We start from the raw sequence: 17,057 nt of genomic DNA, 5'->3' as shown, positions 1-17,057 counted from the left end.
GTAGCTCGGAAGTAGCATGCTGCTGGGTTCCATCCCCAGACCCGCAAAAAAAAAAAAAAAAAAAAAAAAAAATTGACAATAAAACAGATATGTAATATAGTACCTATATATGCATATTAAACATGAAAAGAGTGGGGGGTAAAAAATCTGTTAATTTGGGTGTGGTGGTCCACACCTGTAATCCCAGTACTTAGGAGGCCAGGACAGGAGGATTGAAGGACAAGGACAACCTCAGCAAGTAGTGACACTCTCATCAACCTAGCAAGACCGTGTTTCAAAATGAAAATTTAAAAACTAGGACTGAGGATATAGCTCAGAGATAGAATGCCCCTGGTTTCAATACTCAGAACTACAAAAATAATAAAAATAAAATAGGACTAGGGGCATAGCTCGGAAGTAGAATGTCCTTGGGGTTCAATCACCTGTACCACAATACCAAAAAAAAATCTTAGTCCAGGCATCCTAGTGCAGGCCTGTAATTCTAGTAGTTGGGAAGCGGAGATAGGAAGAGAGCAGGTTCACTGCCGGCCTCAACAACTTAGTGAGGTCCTCAGCAACTTAATGAGACCCTATTTCAAATTAAAAAACAGAACAAGACTGAGTTTGAGAAAGCTCAAAGGTTGAATGCCTCTGAGTCCAATCATCTGTAACACACACACACACACACACACACACACACACACACACACACACACAAAATCTGTTAAATGAAATCAAATAATAAATCAAAATTCAAATAAACGCCGGGTGTGGTGGCGCATGCTTGTAATCCCCGCACTTGGGAGGTGGAGACAGGAGGATCACATAGGTTCGAAGCCAGCTGTGCTGGCTTAAGAGACCCTGTTTCCAAATAAAACCTATAAAATAGGTCTGGGAGTGTAGCCGGGAGGTAGACAGGCTTCCAGGAACCCCAGTACCACCAAAAAAAAAAAAATCTTGTACAACGAGAACACAGATACAACTCAATTAGATCTACTCAGTTTCCTCATATTCCAAAATAGTTACAGTATTTTCACAAATAGCTTTCAAAATACAGGCACATAAGCCGGGCATGGTGGTACACGCCTTAAACTGCAGTACTTTGGAGGCTGAGACAGGAGGATCGCAGCCTCCTGTCCTAGACCAGCCTCAGCAACTTGGTGAGGCCCTCAGCATCTTAGTGAGACTTTGTTCCAAACATGAGGAATATAAAGCGCTGGGGTAGCTTAGAGACTACCCTCAGGTTCCATCTCCAGCACCACATCTCACACACACACAAACACACACACACACAAACACACACACACAATTTTAATACACAGTATACTATAATATTGTATGTAAATTCATATTGGCCATAAAGGTGGCTCTTTATACCTTAAACACTGAACACAACCCACAGAAAATCCTTTATCATATTCTTTTCTTAAAGAAAAATAAAATCCGGCATCTACCCCCTGAGTGAAGCAGCATTATTTGGGCTTCCACCTGGAAGCTTCAGCAACACGCATCCCAGCCGTGAGCCAAGAGCCCCTCACCGCCCCTGCAGGTATTCCTTTAAGAACTCAAAATCACATTTTCAGAAAATGGTAGTTGCCTTTTTTAACTGTACATTTGAAAATCAGTGGTTGATTTAAAAACAGTAAAAGAAAAATACCCTTATTCACTGACAGATTTGTGAAAATACTTGTATAAAGTAAGAGAGAAAAAGAGTATACCACTTTATTTTAGTTCAGTCAAGTTAATACACTGAAATTATCCCCCAGAGACTTCAAGGTCACTACCAATGGTGTTGACCCATGTCTCCTTACTTTCTTGATTTTTTTTTTTAATTTACAACTAAACTGCCTGGACATTTCCTATTATTTATTATTTATTTATTTATTTATTTATTTATTCTGGTACTGTGGACTGAACCCACGGGCATTCCACCTTCCAACTACACCCCTAACCTGTGTATATTTTGTTCTGAAACAGGGTCTAGCTAGGTTCCTGAGGCTGACCTCCAATCTGCAACCCTCCTGTTTCAGTCTCCCAAGCACTAGGAGTAAAGGCAGCACCACCACGCCAACTGCCGTTTCCTTTTGCTGTTTAGTTTTACTACTTGTTGATTGGTTTTGCCACTACTCTCCACCAGCAAGTGATGTTTGATTTACCAAGTTATGTCTCATTTCGCTCTCAGAAGGGGCGTGAGGGCGCTTTAGACCGAAGCATCCCCCTCTCATCTCTGAATCCTAGATCCCTCCTGCCCGCCTTTCGTGGCCGGGCCTCCGTAAACAGGAGTCAGGCCAAGTGCGAGCACTCCCAGCGCTGTGGCCCCCTCTCTCTTGGTATTTCCAAGGTTCCCTAAAACACTGTGAGGAAGAAAAATATCAGCAATCAACTCTTTGGTGTTGTTTGAGGTACAGGGGATTGAACCCAGGAACATTCTACCTGAGCCATACCCTCAGCCCTAATTTTGATTCTTTAATTTTATTTTTTTTTATTTTTATTTTTTTTTGTGTGTGTGTGTGGTACTGGGGATGGAACCCAGGGGCCCTCTACCTCTGGGCTACACTCCCAGACCTATTTTATATTTTATTTGGAGACAGGGTCTCTTAAGCCAGCTGAGGCTGGCTTCGAACCTGCATGATCCTCCTGTCTCAGCCTCCCAAGCGCAGGGATTACAAGCGTGCACCACCACGCCCGGCTGATTCTTTATTTTAAAACAGGGTCTCACTGAGTTGCAGAAGGCCTCACCAAGTAGCTGAGGCTGGCCGCGAACCTGTGATCCTCCTGTCTCAGCCTCCCAAGTACCAGAATCATAGGCATGTGCCACCACGCCGGGCTTATGGAATTCTAGTGGCTTTATAAATCTATGGCCCAAACTTTCACCCACACTGCTCTTCCACCCGTGCTCACTGCTTGGGTGTGTTGGCTTCAGGCTTTTGTTTGATTTAAGGTCGCTTTTGTTTTCTTTCTTTTTCTCCTAAATTATTTAGGATACAGAGACTAGCTTGGTGGAACCATAAAGGCAGAGGAGGACAGAAATCTGAGAGACAATTGCTTTTCACTGGATATCTATACATGTGTTTTATGTAAATATAATATAAATTAAAATTTTAAAGACTTTAGAAAAATTTCTTAAAATTTACAGCCTTTCAAAAATTACATCATATTCCTGGTGTGGTGGGAGAATCGCGGTTCACGGACAGCCTCAGCTACTTAGTGAGGCCCTATGCAACTCAGTGAGATCCTGTTTCAAAATAAAGAATAAAAAATTGGGCAGGGGGTGTAGCTCAGAAGTTAAATGCCTCTGGGTTCCATCCCCAGACCTGCAAATAAAATAAGATAGACCTTTTTTTTTAGACCTAAAAATTTTAACTATTTTTAAATATTTGCTATGGGCCAGATGTGATGGCATATGCCTGTAATCCCAGTATTTGGAAGGCTGAGAAAGATCACAGGTTCAAGAACAGCTTCACACCTCGTGAGATCCTGTTTCAAAAACAAAAAAATAGCTGGCCTTGGCACACTTGTAATCCCAGTACTTGGAAGTCTGAGACAGGAGGATCGCTGGTTGGCAGCCAGCCTCAGCAACTTAGTGAGACCCTGTTTCAAAATTAAGAATTAAAAAAAAGGGCTGGAGGTGTAGCTCAGAGGTAGAATGCCCCTGGGTTCAATTCTCAGTACCACAAAAAAATTTTTAAGTAAATAAATTTTAAAAGCTGGGGGTACACCTTGGAGATAGAGTGCCCCTGGGTTCAATTCCCAGTACCACAAAAAAATTAAATAAAATAACAAAATAAAATATTTCCTAAGGAAAGCTGCCAACAGGAAACAAACACAACTTTTTTTTTTTTTTTTTTTTTTGGTTGTACTAGGGAAGGAACCCAAGAGCTTTCTACTGCCAGGCTATACTCCCAGACCTATTGTATATTTTTTATTTGGAAACAGGGTCTCACTAAGTTGCTGAGAGCCTCACTAAGTAGCTGAGGCTGGCTTCGAACCTGTGCAATCCTCCTGTCTCAGCCTCCCAAGTGCAGGAATTACAAAAACATGCCCGGCTAAGCACAACTTTTTTTAAGAATTTACTGAAGCCGGGTGTGGTGGCGCATGCTTGTAACGTCAGGATTCAGGAGGCTGAGAATGGAGGATCGTAGTTCACAGACAGCCTCAGCTACAGTGAGGCCCTGTGCAACTTAGACACTGTTTCAAAATAAAGAATGAAAAATAGGACAGGGGGTGTAGCTCGGAGGTCAAAAGCCCATGGGTTCCATCCCCAGACCCCCTCCTCAAAAAAAAAAAAAAAAAAAAAAGGAATTTACTGAGCAGAGCAGAGCTTGTAATCCCAGTACTTTGGAGGCTAGGGCAGGAGGATCCAGGTTTGTGGGCAACCTCAGCTACTTAGTGAGGCCCTCTGCAAATTAGTGAAACTCAGTTTCAAAATAAAGAATAAAGCCAGGCTTGGTGGTGCACTTGTAATCCCAGTACTTGGGAAGGAGTAATCCCAGTACTCCTCAGACAGGAGGATCGCACAGGTTCGAAGCCAGCCTCAGCTACTTAGTGAGGCTCTCAGCAACTTAGTGAGAGCCTGTTTCCAATAAAATATAAAAATAGGTCTGGGAGTACAGCACAGAGGTAGAAAGCCCCTGGGTTCCATCCCCAGTACCACCAAAAAAAAAGAATAAAAAAAAAAAATCTGGCTAGGGTATAGTTTGGAGGTAGAATGGGTTCCATTCCCTAGAACCACACACACAAAAAAAGAACTTACTGCTGATTTATAGGGAAAGGATTGAACCTCCCAGTACTGACATTGCTCAAGTGTTTTTGATGCTATATCTTCTCAGTTAAGTCTCAAAAGCACAGACGATGATCTGCTTAGTGAAGCCTGGCCAGTATCTCCTAGGTGAGGGAGCAGGGAATTGAGCTCTCGCTCAAGGAATCAAAACTAATTCAAAGTGAATGATGACTGAGAAAACCCAGGTACTCATTTGTCCTCATTTCCCTCCTGCCACAGCCAGGCTTCCCTCGCATGGGTCACCCTGCCCCAAAGCTTTGTACCAGTGACACTTTTCAACAGAGGAGACATCCTGCCCAGCAGCAAAAAGCTTTAGGGATAATAAAACGTTGCTGATATTTTATGATTGATCTTATTTAAAAAACTCTTTTAATATATTTGTTCCTTTCAAATACGAAACATGAGCCAAGCATGGTAGTGCACACCTGTGACCCCAGAACTTGGGAGGCTCGCAGAATCCAGACCAGCCTCAGCAATTTAACAGAGGTCTTCAGCAACCTAGGAAGACCATGTTTCAAAATAAAAACTAAGCCGGGTGTGGAGGCGCCCACTTGTAATCCCCGCACTTGGGAGGCTGAGACAGGAGGATCGCGCAGGTTCGAAGCCAGCCTCAGCTACTTAGCGAGGCTTTCAGCAACTTAGTGAGACCCTGTTTCCAAATAAAAAAATATATAAAAGGTCTGGGAGTATAGCCCGGAGGTAGAAAGCCTCTGGGTTCCACCCCTAGTACCACCAAAAAATAAATAAATAAAAAATAAAAGAGGGCTGGAGTATAACTTGGAGGTAGAATATTCCTGGGTTCAATCCCTAATGCTGCCCCAAAAAATGGAAATATTAAATATGACCCTGCCTTATTTTAAAAAAAGCTAGGCAGTTGGACACAGTAGCACATGTATATAATCCCAGTACTTTTGAAGCTAAAACAGAATCCGGCAGCATCACCAATTTAGCAAGAACTTCAGTAACAGCAAGACCCTGGTTGTTTGTTGTTTTTTTTGGGGGGTGGGGGGTTGTGTGTGTGTGGTCCTGGGGATGGAACCCAGGGGTCTCTACCTCCAGGGTACACCCCTGACCTATTTTTTATATTTTATTTTGAAACAGGGTCTCACTATGTTACTGAGAACCTCACTAAGTAGCTAAGGCTGGCTTTGAACCTGTGCAATCCTCCTGTCTCAGCCTTCCAAGTGCTGGGGTTACAAGCGTGAGCCACCACACCCAGCTGCAAGACCCTGTTTTAAAATTTTTAAAAATAATAAGGGCTGGGGGTGTAGCTCAGAAGTGAAACTCAGAAGTGAGGCTCAAGTCACCAATACCGAAAGAAAAGCACTAGAGGCTGGAGGCACATGCCTGCAATTCCAGTACTTGGGAGGTTGAGACCAGAGGATGATAAGTTAAATTAAGGCCAGGCTCGACAGAGTAGCAAGTCCTTGCTACAAAATTAAAAAGGGTACAGCTCAGAGGTAGAACCGCCCTGGGCTCAATCCCTAGGATCAAAAATAAATAAGTAAATAAGCAAATGAATGCCCTCCCTATTCCATAATCAAAGCGTCCTGGAAGAAACAATGCATCCAGTGTGAACAGGAAGGCTAAAGTACCTTTAGAGGATATTAACTCATCCTTCAAGATGGGTGAGTTTCATGGAACAACTTTACCATGCAGGAAGAGGAAGGCAGAGTTTGGAAACAACAGGACTCTGCACACTGCCTGAGCCCCGCAGTTTCTTCTCAGATTCTGCCCTAATCCCAGGAGACCAGCCTGCCTAATGCTGGGCAGCTGCTCCTCCTCGCTCTGAGCTGTCCTCTCCGCGGTCAGACAGGTGGACCTGGCCCTTCAAAGAAACCTGCACGGTGACACCAGAGTTCTGGCTTTGAGTGAGCCAACCCCTCCATTACAGATTCTTTGTACTTTACCTGAGAAGCTCGGAGATCGCAAAAACTCTGTGTATAACAGCAAAGCAAAGCTAGAAACCGGTCACATCAGAGGAATATGGTGTCAAATATAAAGGAGAGAGGACATCAGAGAGATCTCTGGCCTCTTGCCTGCTCTGCAGTGAGGCCCCACAAGACCATTACAAAGCAGAATCTGTAACTGCTGTCCACCCTGTATTTTAGATATCTATCTTAAAACTACAGCTGGATGGCCGTCTGCATCTTTATAACCAAAGAGGACACAGCCTGATGCAGCAGCGACAAGAACAGCTAACGTCTCCTGGTCACGTACTACACCCCATGATTTTCCAAAATACCAGGAACAGAGCCAGAGGGCTGAGCTCAGGTGTCTCCCAGCGCCGCAGTCCCGGGCGAGGCTGCAGAGTGAGCATATTGTGTTTTACCAGGAGAACAGGAGCCAGGAGCCAGGGAGGGCCTGCTGTGAACATCTGCGCAGTAAATGGAGATGGGAGAAATCCAGGACTTGCTGACTCAGCTTGATAACCTGTATAAATCTCAATTATGAGGCTATCACAAGTCTTGTGGTTCAGAATTCATATAGCTCTTGGGCTGAATTGATCAACATTACTAAAAATTTTTCAGAAATCAAAAATGAAACTAGGCACACAGTGATACAGGCCTATAGTGCCAGCCACTCAGGAGGCTGAGGCAGGAGTCTCAATTGACCCACGGGTTTGAGGACCGTCTGGGCAACATAGTAAGGCCCCCTACTCAAATAAAAAAGAAAGAAGGCACTAAATCTAATCATATACACTTTATGATTATATTTAACGTGTGTGTGTGTGTGTGTGTGTGTGTGTGTGTGTGTGTGTGCGTGTGTGCGTGTGTGTGTGTAATTGGGATTGAACCCCCAGGAACATTATAATCCCCATGTTAGATTCCTAGATCCAACTTTATTTTTTATTGTATTTTTTTCCTTTTGTTTTTTGGGGGGTTTTTTTGTTTGTTTGTTTGTTTGTTTGCTTGCTTGTTTTGGTGGTACTGGGGATGAATCCTTCTACCTCCGTGCTACACTCCCAGACCCATTTTATTATTTTTTTTTTAATTTGGAAATAGGGTCTCTTAAACCAGAGAGGCCGACTTTGAACCCGTGCAATCCTCCTGTTTCGCACTGAGATTGCAAGCCTGTGCCACCACGCCCAGCTATTTTTTGTTTTAAAATAGGGTCTCAAGCCGGGATTGGTGGCGCACCCTTGTAATCCCCGAGCTTGGGAGGCGGAGACAGGAGGATCAAGCAGGTTCGAAGCCAGCAGCGCTGGCTTAAGAGATCCTGTTTCCAAATAAAAATATAAAATAGGTCTGGGAGTGTAGCCCTACAGTAGAAGGGCTTCCAGGAACCCCAGTACCACCAAAATAATAATAATAATAATAATAATAATAATAATAATAATAATGTCTCAAAAAGTTGCTGAGGCTGGCCCTGAACTTGGGATCCTCCTATTTTTAAAACAAATCCCCATCTTAGGAACAAGTGCCTTAATGACTCCATGATCAAGCTGCCCTAAACGGAGTTATTCCAGAGGTTCCAAATTCAGACGTTCTCCAGGACCAAGAATCTAGAGTGGACCAGCTGACAAACTAGAAAAGCATTCCCTCCCCAGGCATGCTTCCCTCCAGCCTGCTGCTGTTTCTGTGCAGGCATCTGGACCCACAATTGTCACATGCTATGAAAGTTCAAAGGCACCCCAAACCCCAGAACTTTATGGAAATTTTCATCTTTCTTTTTTGTACTGGGAATTGAACCCAGGGGTGTTCCACCTCTGAGCTACACCCGGTGCCCTATTTTTTATATTTATTTATTTATTTATTTATTTATTTATTTATTTATTTATTTTTGGTGGTACTGGGGTTCCTGGAAGCCCTTCTACCTCCGGGCTACACTCCCAGACCTATTTTTACATTTTTATTTGGAAACAGGATCTCCTAAGCCAGCACGCGCGGCTGGCTTCGAACCTGCGCGATCCTCCTGTCTCTGCCTCCCAAGCGCGGGGATTACAAGCGTGCGCCACCACGCCCGGCCGTTATTCTTTATTTTGAAACAGGGTCTCACTAAGTTGCAGAGGGCCTCACTAAGTAGCTGAGGCTGTCCGCGAACCACGATGCTCCGATCTCAACCTCCTGAATGCTGGGATTACAAGCGTGTGCCACCACGCCCAGCTTCAAATTTAATTTTTTTAAAACAGCATTCATGCCCAACAAAACATACCTATGGACCAAATGCAGACCATACGCAACCAGTTTGCTGTATCTGGGTGGCAGGACAGTATGGCTAGATAAAGTCCTATTGGTTCTATCAGCATGAATTGAGCAACTGTTATGTATCAAACACTTTGGGAGGTCTGCCCCAGTCCCTATCCTCACAATCTAATGAATATTTGATGCAAAATATAAGCCAGTGCTTACTGCAAACAAGAGAATAAGTGCATGGGGATACATTCACAAGACACCAGCACCAACAAAATGACGTGAAAAATAGGTACAATAATTGTTTTATTTATTTATTTATTTATTTTTGGTGGTACTGGGGTTCCTTGAAAACCCTTCTACCTCCGGGCTACACTCCCAGACCTATTTTATACTCTTTACTTGGAAACAGGATCTCTTAATCCAGTGCTGGTTTTGAACCTGCGCGATCCTCCTGTCTCTGCCTCCCAAGCGCGGGGATTACAAGCGTGCGCCACCATGTCCGGTTATAACTGTTTTATTTAACAAGGTTAAAGTAGTAGATAAAAGATGGAATTCTGTACTGAGTATCAACTAACATAACCAAAACTATAAAAATATCCAGAGCTGGCCGGGTGTGGTGGCGCACGCTTGTAATCCCCGCACTTGGGAGGCGGAGACAGGAGGATCGCGCAGGTTCAAAGCCAGCCGCGTTGGCATAAGAGACCCTGTTTCAAAAATATAAAATAGGTCTGGGAGTGTAGCCCGGAGGCAGAAGGGCTTCCAGGAACCCCAGTACCACCAAAAAAAAAAAAAAATCCAGAGCTGTATTGCTTACCTGCAAGACAAAGTTTTAGCACTCTGATGGAAACCACAGTAAGTGTGTAATACACTATCTGATATCAATGGTACTTCAATCCCATGTAAAATAACTGCTACCGCAGGACAACACAACGTCAAGTAAGCGTGTTGATTCCTCGCCCCTTTCTTTTCTCAGAAAAGAAAACTATGTGAAAAGTTGTATTCTAGTAAGAGTGCCCCTTAGGAAGAACGAGCCACAGCAATTCAGAGAAGGCGATGATGGCGTGCCATACACAGAGCCAGCCCAGGCGCTCCGTGGGTTATGCAGCATACACAAGTCATGCGCCTGCTCAGCTTAGGTCAGGAGACCACAAACTAACCATTAAATAATCAAAGGTGATGCAATTAAGCTCAAAACCAAAAGAAAAGTGGATTGGTCAACTGAAAAATGTAGATTTTAAGCAGCCTTTCTGTAAAGTTGTCTGCCATGCTTCAAAGTAAAACCTTTAAGTTATTTGGTTAGAACGCTGCATTTAATTAAGCCATATGAATCAGTCTGATTGTGCTAAGGAAGATATTGCAGCCAAGATAAGATGCTCTTTACTAAGAAATCGAGTCCATGCATTTCTCGAAACAAGCAAGTTCTCTGCCAGTGATAGGGGTCAGGTTAAGAGGTCACAGCAGAGGGGCTGTGGTGAGCCAGGCATCTCACAGGGGACCAGGCTGGCACAGCCATGGCCGGCTGTAGCAGGCAGCACCTCCATAGCAATCAATGGTCATCACACTGCAAAGGCAAAAAAATGAGCAGGCCTCCTGTGGGTAGCCATGACCTCTGTATGCTTTACCTCCAGCTTTCCCAGGAAAGGGATATTCTTGAAAGTTTTCTTTGGCTGCACAAAACAAAATATAGTATATGTTTTTATTTTGAGCTAAGATAAAATAGGATTGAATGGTTTCTTTAAAAAGAAAGAGAGGTCTTGGTACAGTCCATTGTGTTTCAAACCCAATATATTTTATTAATAAAATGGCACCTTTGACTGAAGTAGTGGTCAAAATGTCAGGGAAAAGTTGCTCAAGGAGATTACTTGAAACTGGCCGTGGTGGTATACACCTGTAATCCCAGTACTTGGGAGACCACGACAGGAGGATCACAGGTTTGAGGATAGCCTCAACAATGAAGTAAGACTCTCAACAAGCTACTGAGACCAGGGTCAAGGATATAGCTCAGAGATAGCCCCTAGGTTCAATTCCAAGTACTACAAAAATAGAAGAAAAAAAATATTATTTGCTCATGCTGGTGACACAGGTGGAGGCACACAGGATTTCTCTATGGCAGGCTTCTTCTGGCCTACGGATTCCCGAATGGCAAAGAGGTCCACGCCTTGAGAACTCTACGTGTTTGCTCTCAAGTGAGCTAAAGTTTCAGTGCCCTCGTACCCTTTAACTACATAAACTCTCTCCAGAATATAGTTGCCCTCCCAAGCCCAGGAACCTGAAAAACAGAAGAAAACTGCATAAAGAAATCAAAACCTGTGTTTGTGGTTATAAAATGAGGGTGGTCTAATCGTTACATCAAAAGAGCTCTTGTGTACAGCCATCTGAGACGGCAGCAGGAGCCTGGTTTCCAGGCTAGAGTTACTGCTCTGATTCATTTAGCAATAGGGACACTCCTGGAGCCCCACTACCTGCCAGGGACTCGAGGCCTCAATACAATCCTTTATGTCACGATGCCCACTCCCCTTCCCCTCCCACCCTGGAAAGCCTATGGGGGATGTTTTTAAACTCAGAATTACATTTCTGTGGCTACTCTCTGAATCCTTTATAAAACAGTTTTCGAGATTACTGTAATTGTCCTGTTGACTCATAACAGCAAGTATTAAAAAGGAAAGAAAAAAAAAAAAACTCCCTGCCCTAGAAAATGTCCCCATTTTTAAGAGATTATTTTCCCCCAAACTGAGATTTATTTTCCCCTGAGGAAAAGTGAAATCAATAACTAAAACTGCATTGACTATTTTAGGGAAAACCCGTCTATTCATACTATGTTTAGAAAATTCTCAGATTATCAGTAATCGAACTAATAAAATTTAGAGAAGGTATTATGTTTTTGAAAATAACGTGACTTTGTCTTTTGTTAATACAACCTTCTCTTTCTGAAGCCCTTATATTCTAGTCCAATAGTCTAACCTATACCAGGGATCCTTTGAGAACTTGATAAAAAGCTATAAATCTCCCCAGAAAAAAATGTAAATACACATAAAATTGTGCAATTTCAGGGTTTATGAATCCCCTGAAATATAAGGTTAACAATTTCTGCTCTAGTCTGCCAATCATCAGTGGCATTTCATATTAAATAATAGGTACTTTTGCAAATTAGTCTCGCTTCAATAAATCTTCCCCTCTTGACTGCATCCTCCATCACGGTTACCATTGACTAGAAAGAGCAAACTATAGCCAGGTGTGGTTGCACATGCCTGTAATCCCAGTAGTTGAGAAGCTGAGACAGGAAGATCACAGGTTCAAGGCCAGCCTCAGCAATTTAGTGAGGCCCTCAGCAACTTTGCAAAACCCTGTTTCAAAATAAAAAATGAAGAGAGATGGAGGTGTAGCTCAGAGATAGAGCACCCCTGGGTTCAATCCCTAGTAACACACACACACACACACACACACATACACACACACCAAGAAAAAAGGAAGAAAAGAAATAGCTAAATACAATTTTGTGTGTGTGTGCACATGTATGTTTTATTGTGTATCGGAACCCATAGGAATTCTATCTCCGGGCTACACTTACAGAACTAGTTTATTCTTCATTTTGTCTCACTAAGTTGCAAAGGGCCTCACTAAGTGGCTGAGGCTGGCCAAGAACCTACTATCCTCATGTCTCAGTCTCCCAAGTACTGGAATTACAAGCATGTGCCACCACATCTGGCTTTACAAGTTAATATTGCATAACTCTTATTACTAACTACTTTTTTTTTTTTTTTGGTGGTACTAGTGTTGCTGGAAACCCTTCTACCTCTGGGCTTCACTCCCAGACCTATTTTATATTTTTTTTATTTGGAAACGGGGTCTCTTAAACCAGCAAGGCTGGCTTCGAACCTGCGTGATCCTCCTGTCTCCGCCTCCCAAGCGTGGGGATTACAAGTGTGTGCCACCACGCCTGGCTGCTAACTACTTATTAATTATTTTTATTTATTTTGTGGGGCTAGGACTAGAACCCAGGGCCTCACTAAGCAAGTGCTCTACCACCAAGCTACAGACAACAAGTTTTTTAAAGTGCAGTTTAAAATAACCAGGATTTTTTTGTTGGTAGTGGTGGTGATAGGGATATTTGTTTTTAATTTGTAATGTAAGCAGATGTTTGATGGATAATTTCCCATTCTAATCAACATAATTCTACTTCTAATCAACTAAGGCCACTGGGAATAAAACGCATGTGGACCCACACAAAAAGGCAATGAATGGCCCCCTCAAATCATCAACTTTAAAAAAAAGCCTTTGACAACTAAAAAATGACAAATCTGAATGTAGAACAGAATTTACTACAAATTACAGTAAATTTACTGCAAATTGCAGTAAAATACAGAATTTTCTGCAAAAATATTACCTATCTGCAAAAGGGATCGAATATGAGAGGAAAATCACAAAAGCTTTACTTGGAAGGAATAAAAATTTCCAAACTAGAAAACCATGCTTGAAGGAATTAGAAAATCACATGGGAGAAGAATTCTAAGATGAAGTTATCGGTTAAAATAATACCAAATTATTGCTGGGCGTGGTGGTGCACGCTTGTAATCCCCACCCTTGGGAGGCGGAGACAGGAGGATCAGGCAGGTTCAAAGCCAGCCTCGATGCCTTGAAAGACCCTTTTTCCAAATAAAAATATAAAACAGGTCTGGAAGTGGAGCCCAGAGGTAGAAGGGTTTCCAGGAACCCCGGTACCCCCCACAAAAAAAAAAAAAAAGAGTAGTAAAGGAGCTTGAGGACAAAGCAAATGCCATCAGATGCTGTGTTTAAGATATCACTAAGCCGGGCTTGGTGGCACAACCTTGTAATCCCAGCATTTGGGAGGCTGAAACCTGAGGATCGCAGTTCATGGACAGCCCCAGCTACTTAGTGAGGCCCTCCGCAACTTAGTGAGACCCTGTTTCAAAATAAAGAATAAAAAATAGGGTAAGGGTGTAGCTCGGAGTTCAAATGCCCCTGGGTTCCATCCCCAGATCCGAAAAAAAAAAAAAAAAAAAAAAGATATCACTAGAAGCCAGGTATGGTGGTGCACACCTGTAATGCCAGTATTAGGGAAGCTGAGACAGGTGGATTGTAGGTTCTCAGCCAGCCTCAGCTAGTTAGCAAGACCTTGTTTCAAAATAAAAAAATAAAAAGGACTGGAAGTGGTGTCACTCAGAGGTAGAAAGCCTCTGGATTCAATCCTTATTACCAAAAAAAAAAAAAAAAGAAGAAGAAGAAAAGAAAGATGCACTATAGTAGTTTCAGTAGAGTAGAAAAGGCAAATACTAGATAGCAAAGGATTAAGAGACCCGTGTGGAGATGAAGTGTGCATGCTGACCACTAGCTATTCTTCTGATACCTCTGGAGGAAAAAAGGATAAAAGGCAATTTGCAAGCGAAGGGAACCATGCCAAGGTCAACAGAAATTCCATTTTACTTGGTGACCCTGTGCTGGGCACTGGCTACACAAAGACATAAGAATGCCCTGCTACTCTGGGGACTCGCAGTTTAGCAAGAAAAGACAGATGAAAGCAGGTCATTATAACTCACAAACAAGAGAGGCCTGCCCAGAGAAGCATGGAAAAGCAAGGAGGTAGCTCCAGCCTCATCCAGGAGAGCAGGAGATGCTTGCTAGAGGGTGTCACCTGAACCAAGTCTTAAAGAACAAGAAGTCACCGAGGAAAAAGGAACACGCATTCCAGCCAGATGGGTGTCAAGAGCAAAGGCCTGGAACAATCGGGCGGGATCAGGTGGCACTGGGTGAAGTGCAGGGCTGGGAGCGGCAGGAGTACCACGGTTCCCAGCAAATTAGTGCATGAAATCATCTGCCGGGAGGCCGCCCAGGGTGGAGCTGGCAGAGTGCGCAAGGTGAAAGGCATGCAGGCCAGGTCACAGGGCTGACCAACGTGGACAAGTGCAGGCTGCAGGCAGGAGACATCAGCGGGGTGCCGGCGGGACCCAGAGAGACGGGCATGAAGGTCTAAGGTCTAGGGCTGCCAGCAGGTGCGACAGAATGTCAGCAAGGCTGGAAGAGGAAGGGTGTCTTCCAAATGGGAGAGCCTGAGAGTAGCAGTAAAAGTCACTGGAGAGGGAAAGGCAGAGGACCCAGGAAGGGCATGGTGAAGTAGTAGAAACCATAAGCACAGGCCGGGCGTGGTGGCGCACGCTTGTAATCCCCGCGCTTGGGAGGCGGAGACAGGAGGATCATGCAGGTTCGAAGCCAGCTGTGCTGGCTTAAGAGAGCCTGTTTCCAAAAATAAAAATGTATAAAATAGGTCTGGGAGTGTAGCCCGAGGTACAAGGACTTCCAGGAACCCCAGTACTGCCAAAAAAAAAAAAAAAAAAAAAACACCATGAGCACAGGATTATAAACCAGGCTAGCCAGGCAGGGTGGCGCATGCCTGTAATCCAGTACTTAGGCGGTCACAGGTTTGAGGAGAGCCTCACCAAGTAGTGAGACTCTCAGCAACCTAGTGAGACCCTGATTCAAAATAAAAATAAAATAGGGCTGGGATGTAGCTCGGAGGTAGAATGCCTCTGGGTTCAAATCCTGGTACCAGAAATAAATAAGTAAGCAAACAAACCAAATGCAGAGAGAAGAATGTAAACAATGCAGATGAGGGACTGAAATCCAGCCCAACTTCTACCTCGCAGCTTTGGACAAGCTGCATACTCTCCCAGGACTCACTTTCAGGTCATTTAGAAGTGACAGCTTTAAACCAGGTATGCATGCAATCCCAGTACTTGGGAGGCTGAGACTGGAGGGTTGCGGGTTTGCTTCCAGCCTCAGCTACTTAGTGAGGCCCTCCGCAACTTAGTGACATCTTGTTTCAAAAGTAAAAAATAAAAAATAGAGCTGGGAGTAACTCAGAGGTAGAATGCTCCTAGGTCCAATCCCCAGTACTGAAAAAAAAAAAAAAAAGAAAGAAAGGAAGGAAGGAAGGAAGGAAGGAAGGAAGGAAGGAAGGAAGGAAGGGAGGGAGGAAAATGACATCTTAAAGGATGAGAAAGGAATATTAAAAAAATTTATGGAAGAACTATCTTTATTGTAATCCCTACTAGAACTTACAAAGGTTACATTCAGTAACTTTATTTGGTATAGAACCTTAGTCTGAAACCCTACAAAGCTTGTTCACATTTTTTTTCTATTGTAATTTTTTATTGTAATTTCTAATGTAATCCTAACCACCATTCTGTGAGAGTTCTGTTCCTATTTTATTGATGAAGGAACTGAGATTACACAAAGCTGCAGCAATTTCAACCCTGGGTTGAAAAAGTAAATCTTTTTCTCTTGCTATAAAAATTCAATTTGGCAAAGTTCACTGAGATAACCTAAGATGTATTAGCATTTGGATTTTGAAAAGTAAATCTTCAGAAAGTAACAGAGCTCCCACTAATTGCTCTAAAGCTAAAAATGTCATTTGGGGCATCCAACCAATTATCTGATCACTGAAATGAACTGAGGGGACCCTCTGAACTTTATTAAACTTTCATAGGGTTGTAAGAAAGCTTTGTAAATGAAAGCAAATCAAAACAAGTCTTTATACTCAAGCTGTTGAGCACAAAATATGAAGGAAGAAAGAGTATTAATTAATTCATGTATTCATGTGCAATTACTATAAAGAGAACACTTTATCAAGCCAGTGTTTTTATTTTCCTAATAATGAATTCTTTCTCTTTGGTAACTCAGATAGTATTGGGTCCCAGACAGTAAATAAAAATACCCAGGCCAGGCGTGGTAGCACACATTTATAATCCCAGTACTTGGGAGGCTGAGACAGGAGAATAGCCGGTTTGAGGCGAGCCTCAGCTACCTAGTGAGGCTCTCTATAATTTAGTGAGACGCTGTCTCACTAAATTATAAAAAAAAAATAAAAAAAAAAATAGGGCCGGGAGTGTAGCTTGGAGGTAGAATGCCCCTGGGTTAAACCCCCAGTACCAGAAGGAAAAAAAAAAAAAAAAAAAACCCAGTTCAGCCAGACATGGTGGCGCACACATGTCATCCCCATACTTGTTAAGCTGAGTCAGGAGGATAGCAGTTTGGAGGACAGGCTCAGCATTGCAGCAAACTCTCGGCAACCTAGTAAGACCATTTCAAAACAAAAATAAAAAAGGTTGGGGGTGTAGCACTGAGGTAGAATGCCCCTGGGGTTCAAT

General features: G+C 43.1%; 1 protein-coding gene across 1 annotated transcript in view; it reads right to left on the bottom strand.

Annotated features, from left to right (window-relative positions):
• The window catches only part of CDC14A (cell division cycle 14A), a gene marked incomplete at both ends in the record, with an annotated part of 169,007 nt that overhangs the window by 125,997 nt on the left and 25,953 nt on the right, over positions 1-17,057 (bottom strand). The window contains one exon of the mRNA XM_080691478.1: positions 10,518-10,562. Within this exon, the coding sequence (XP_080547604.1) occupies positions 10,518-10,562 (45 nt within the window). The remainder of the gene's footprint in view (positions 1-10,517; positions 10,563-17,057) is intronic.

The sequence above is a fragment of the Muscardinus avellanarius genome (assembly GCF_963383645.1).
Source record: "Muscardinus avellanarius genome assembly, chromosome: 3".
Lineage (NCBI taxonomy): Eukaryota > Metazoa > Chordata > Mammalia > Rodentia > Gliridae > Muscardinus > Muscardinus avellanarius.
The sequence above is the reverse complement of the archived record's forward strand: the minus strand, read 5'-3'. Positions and strand labels throughout refer to the sequence as shown.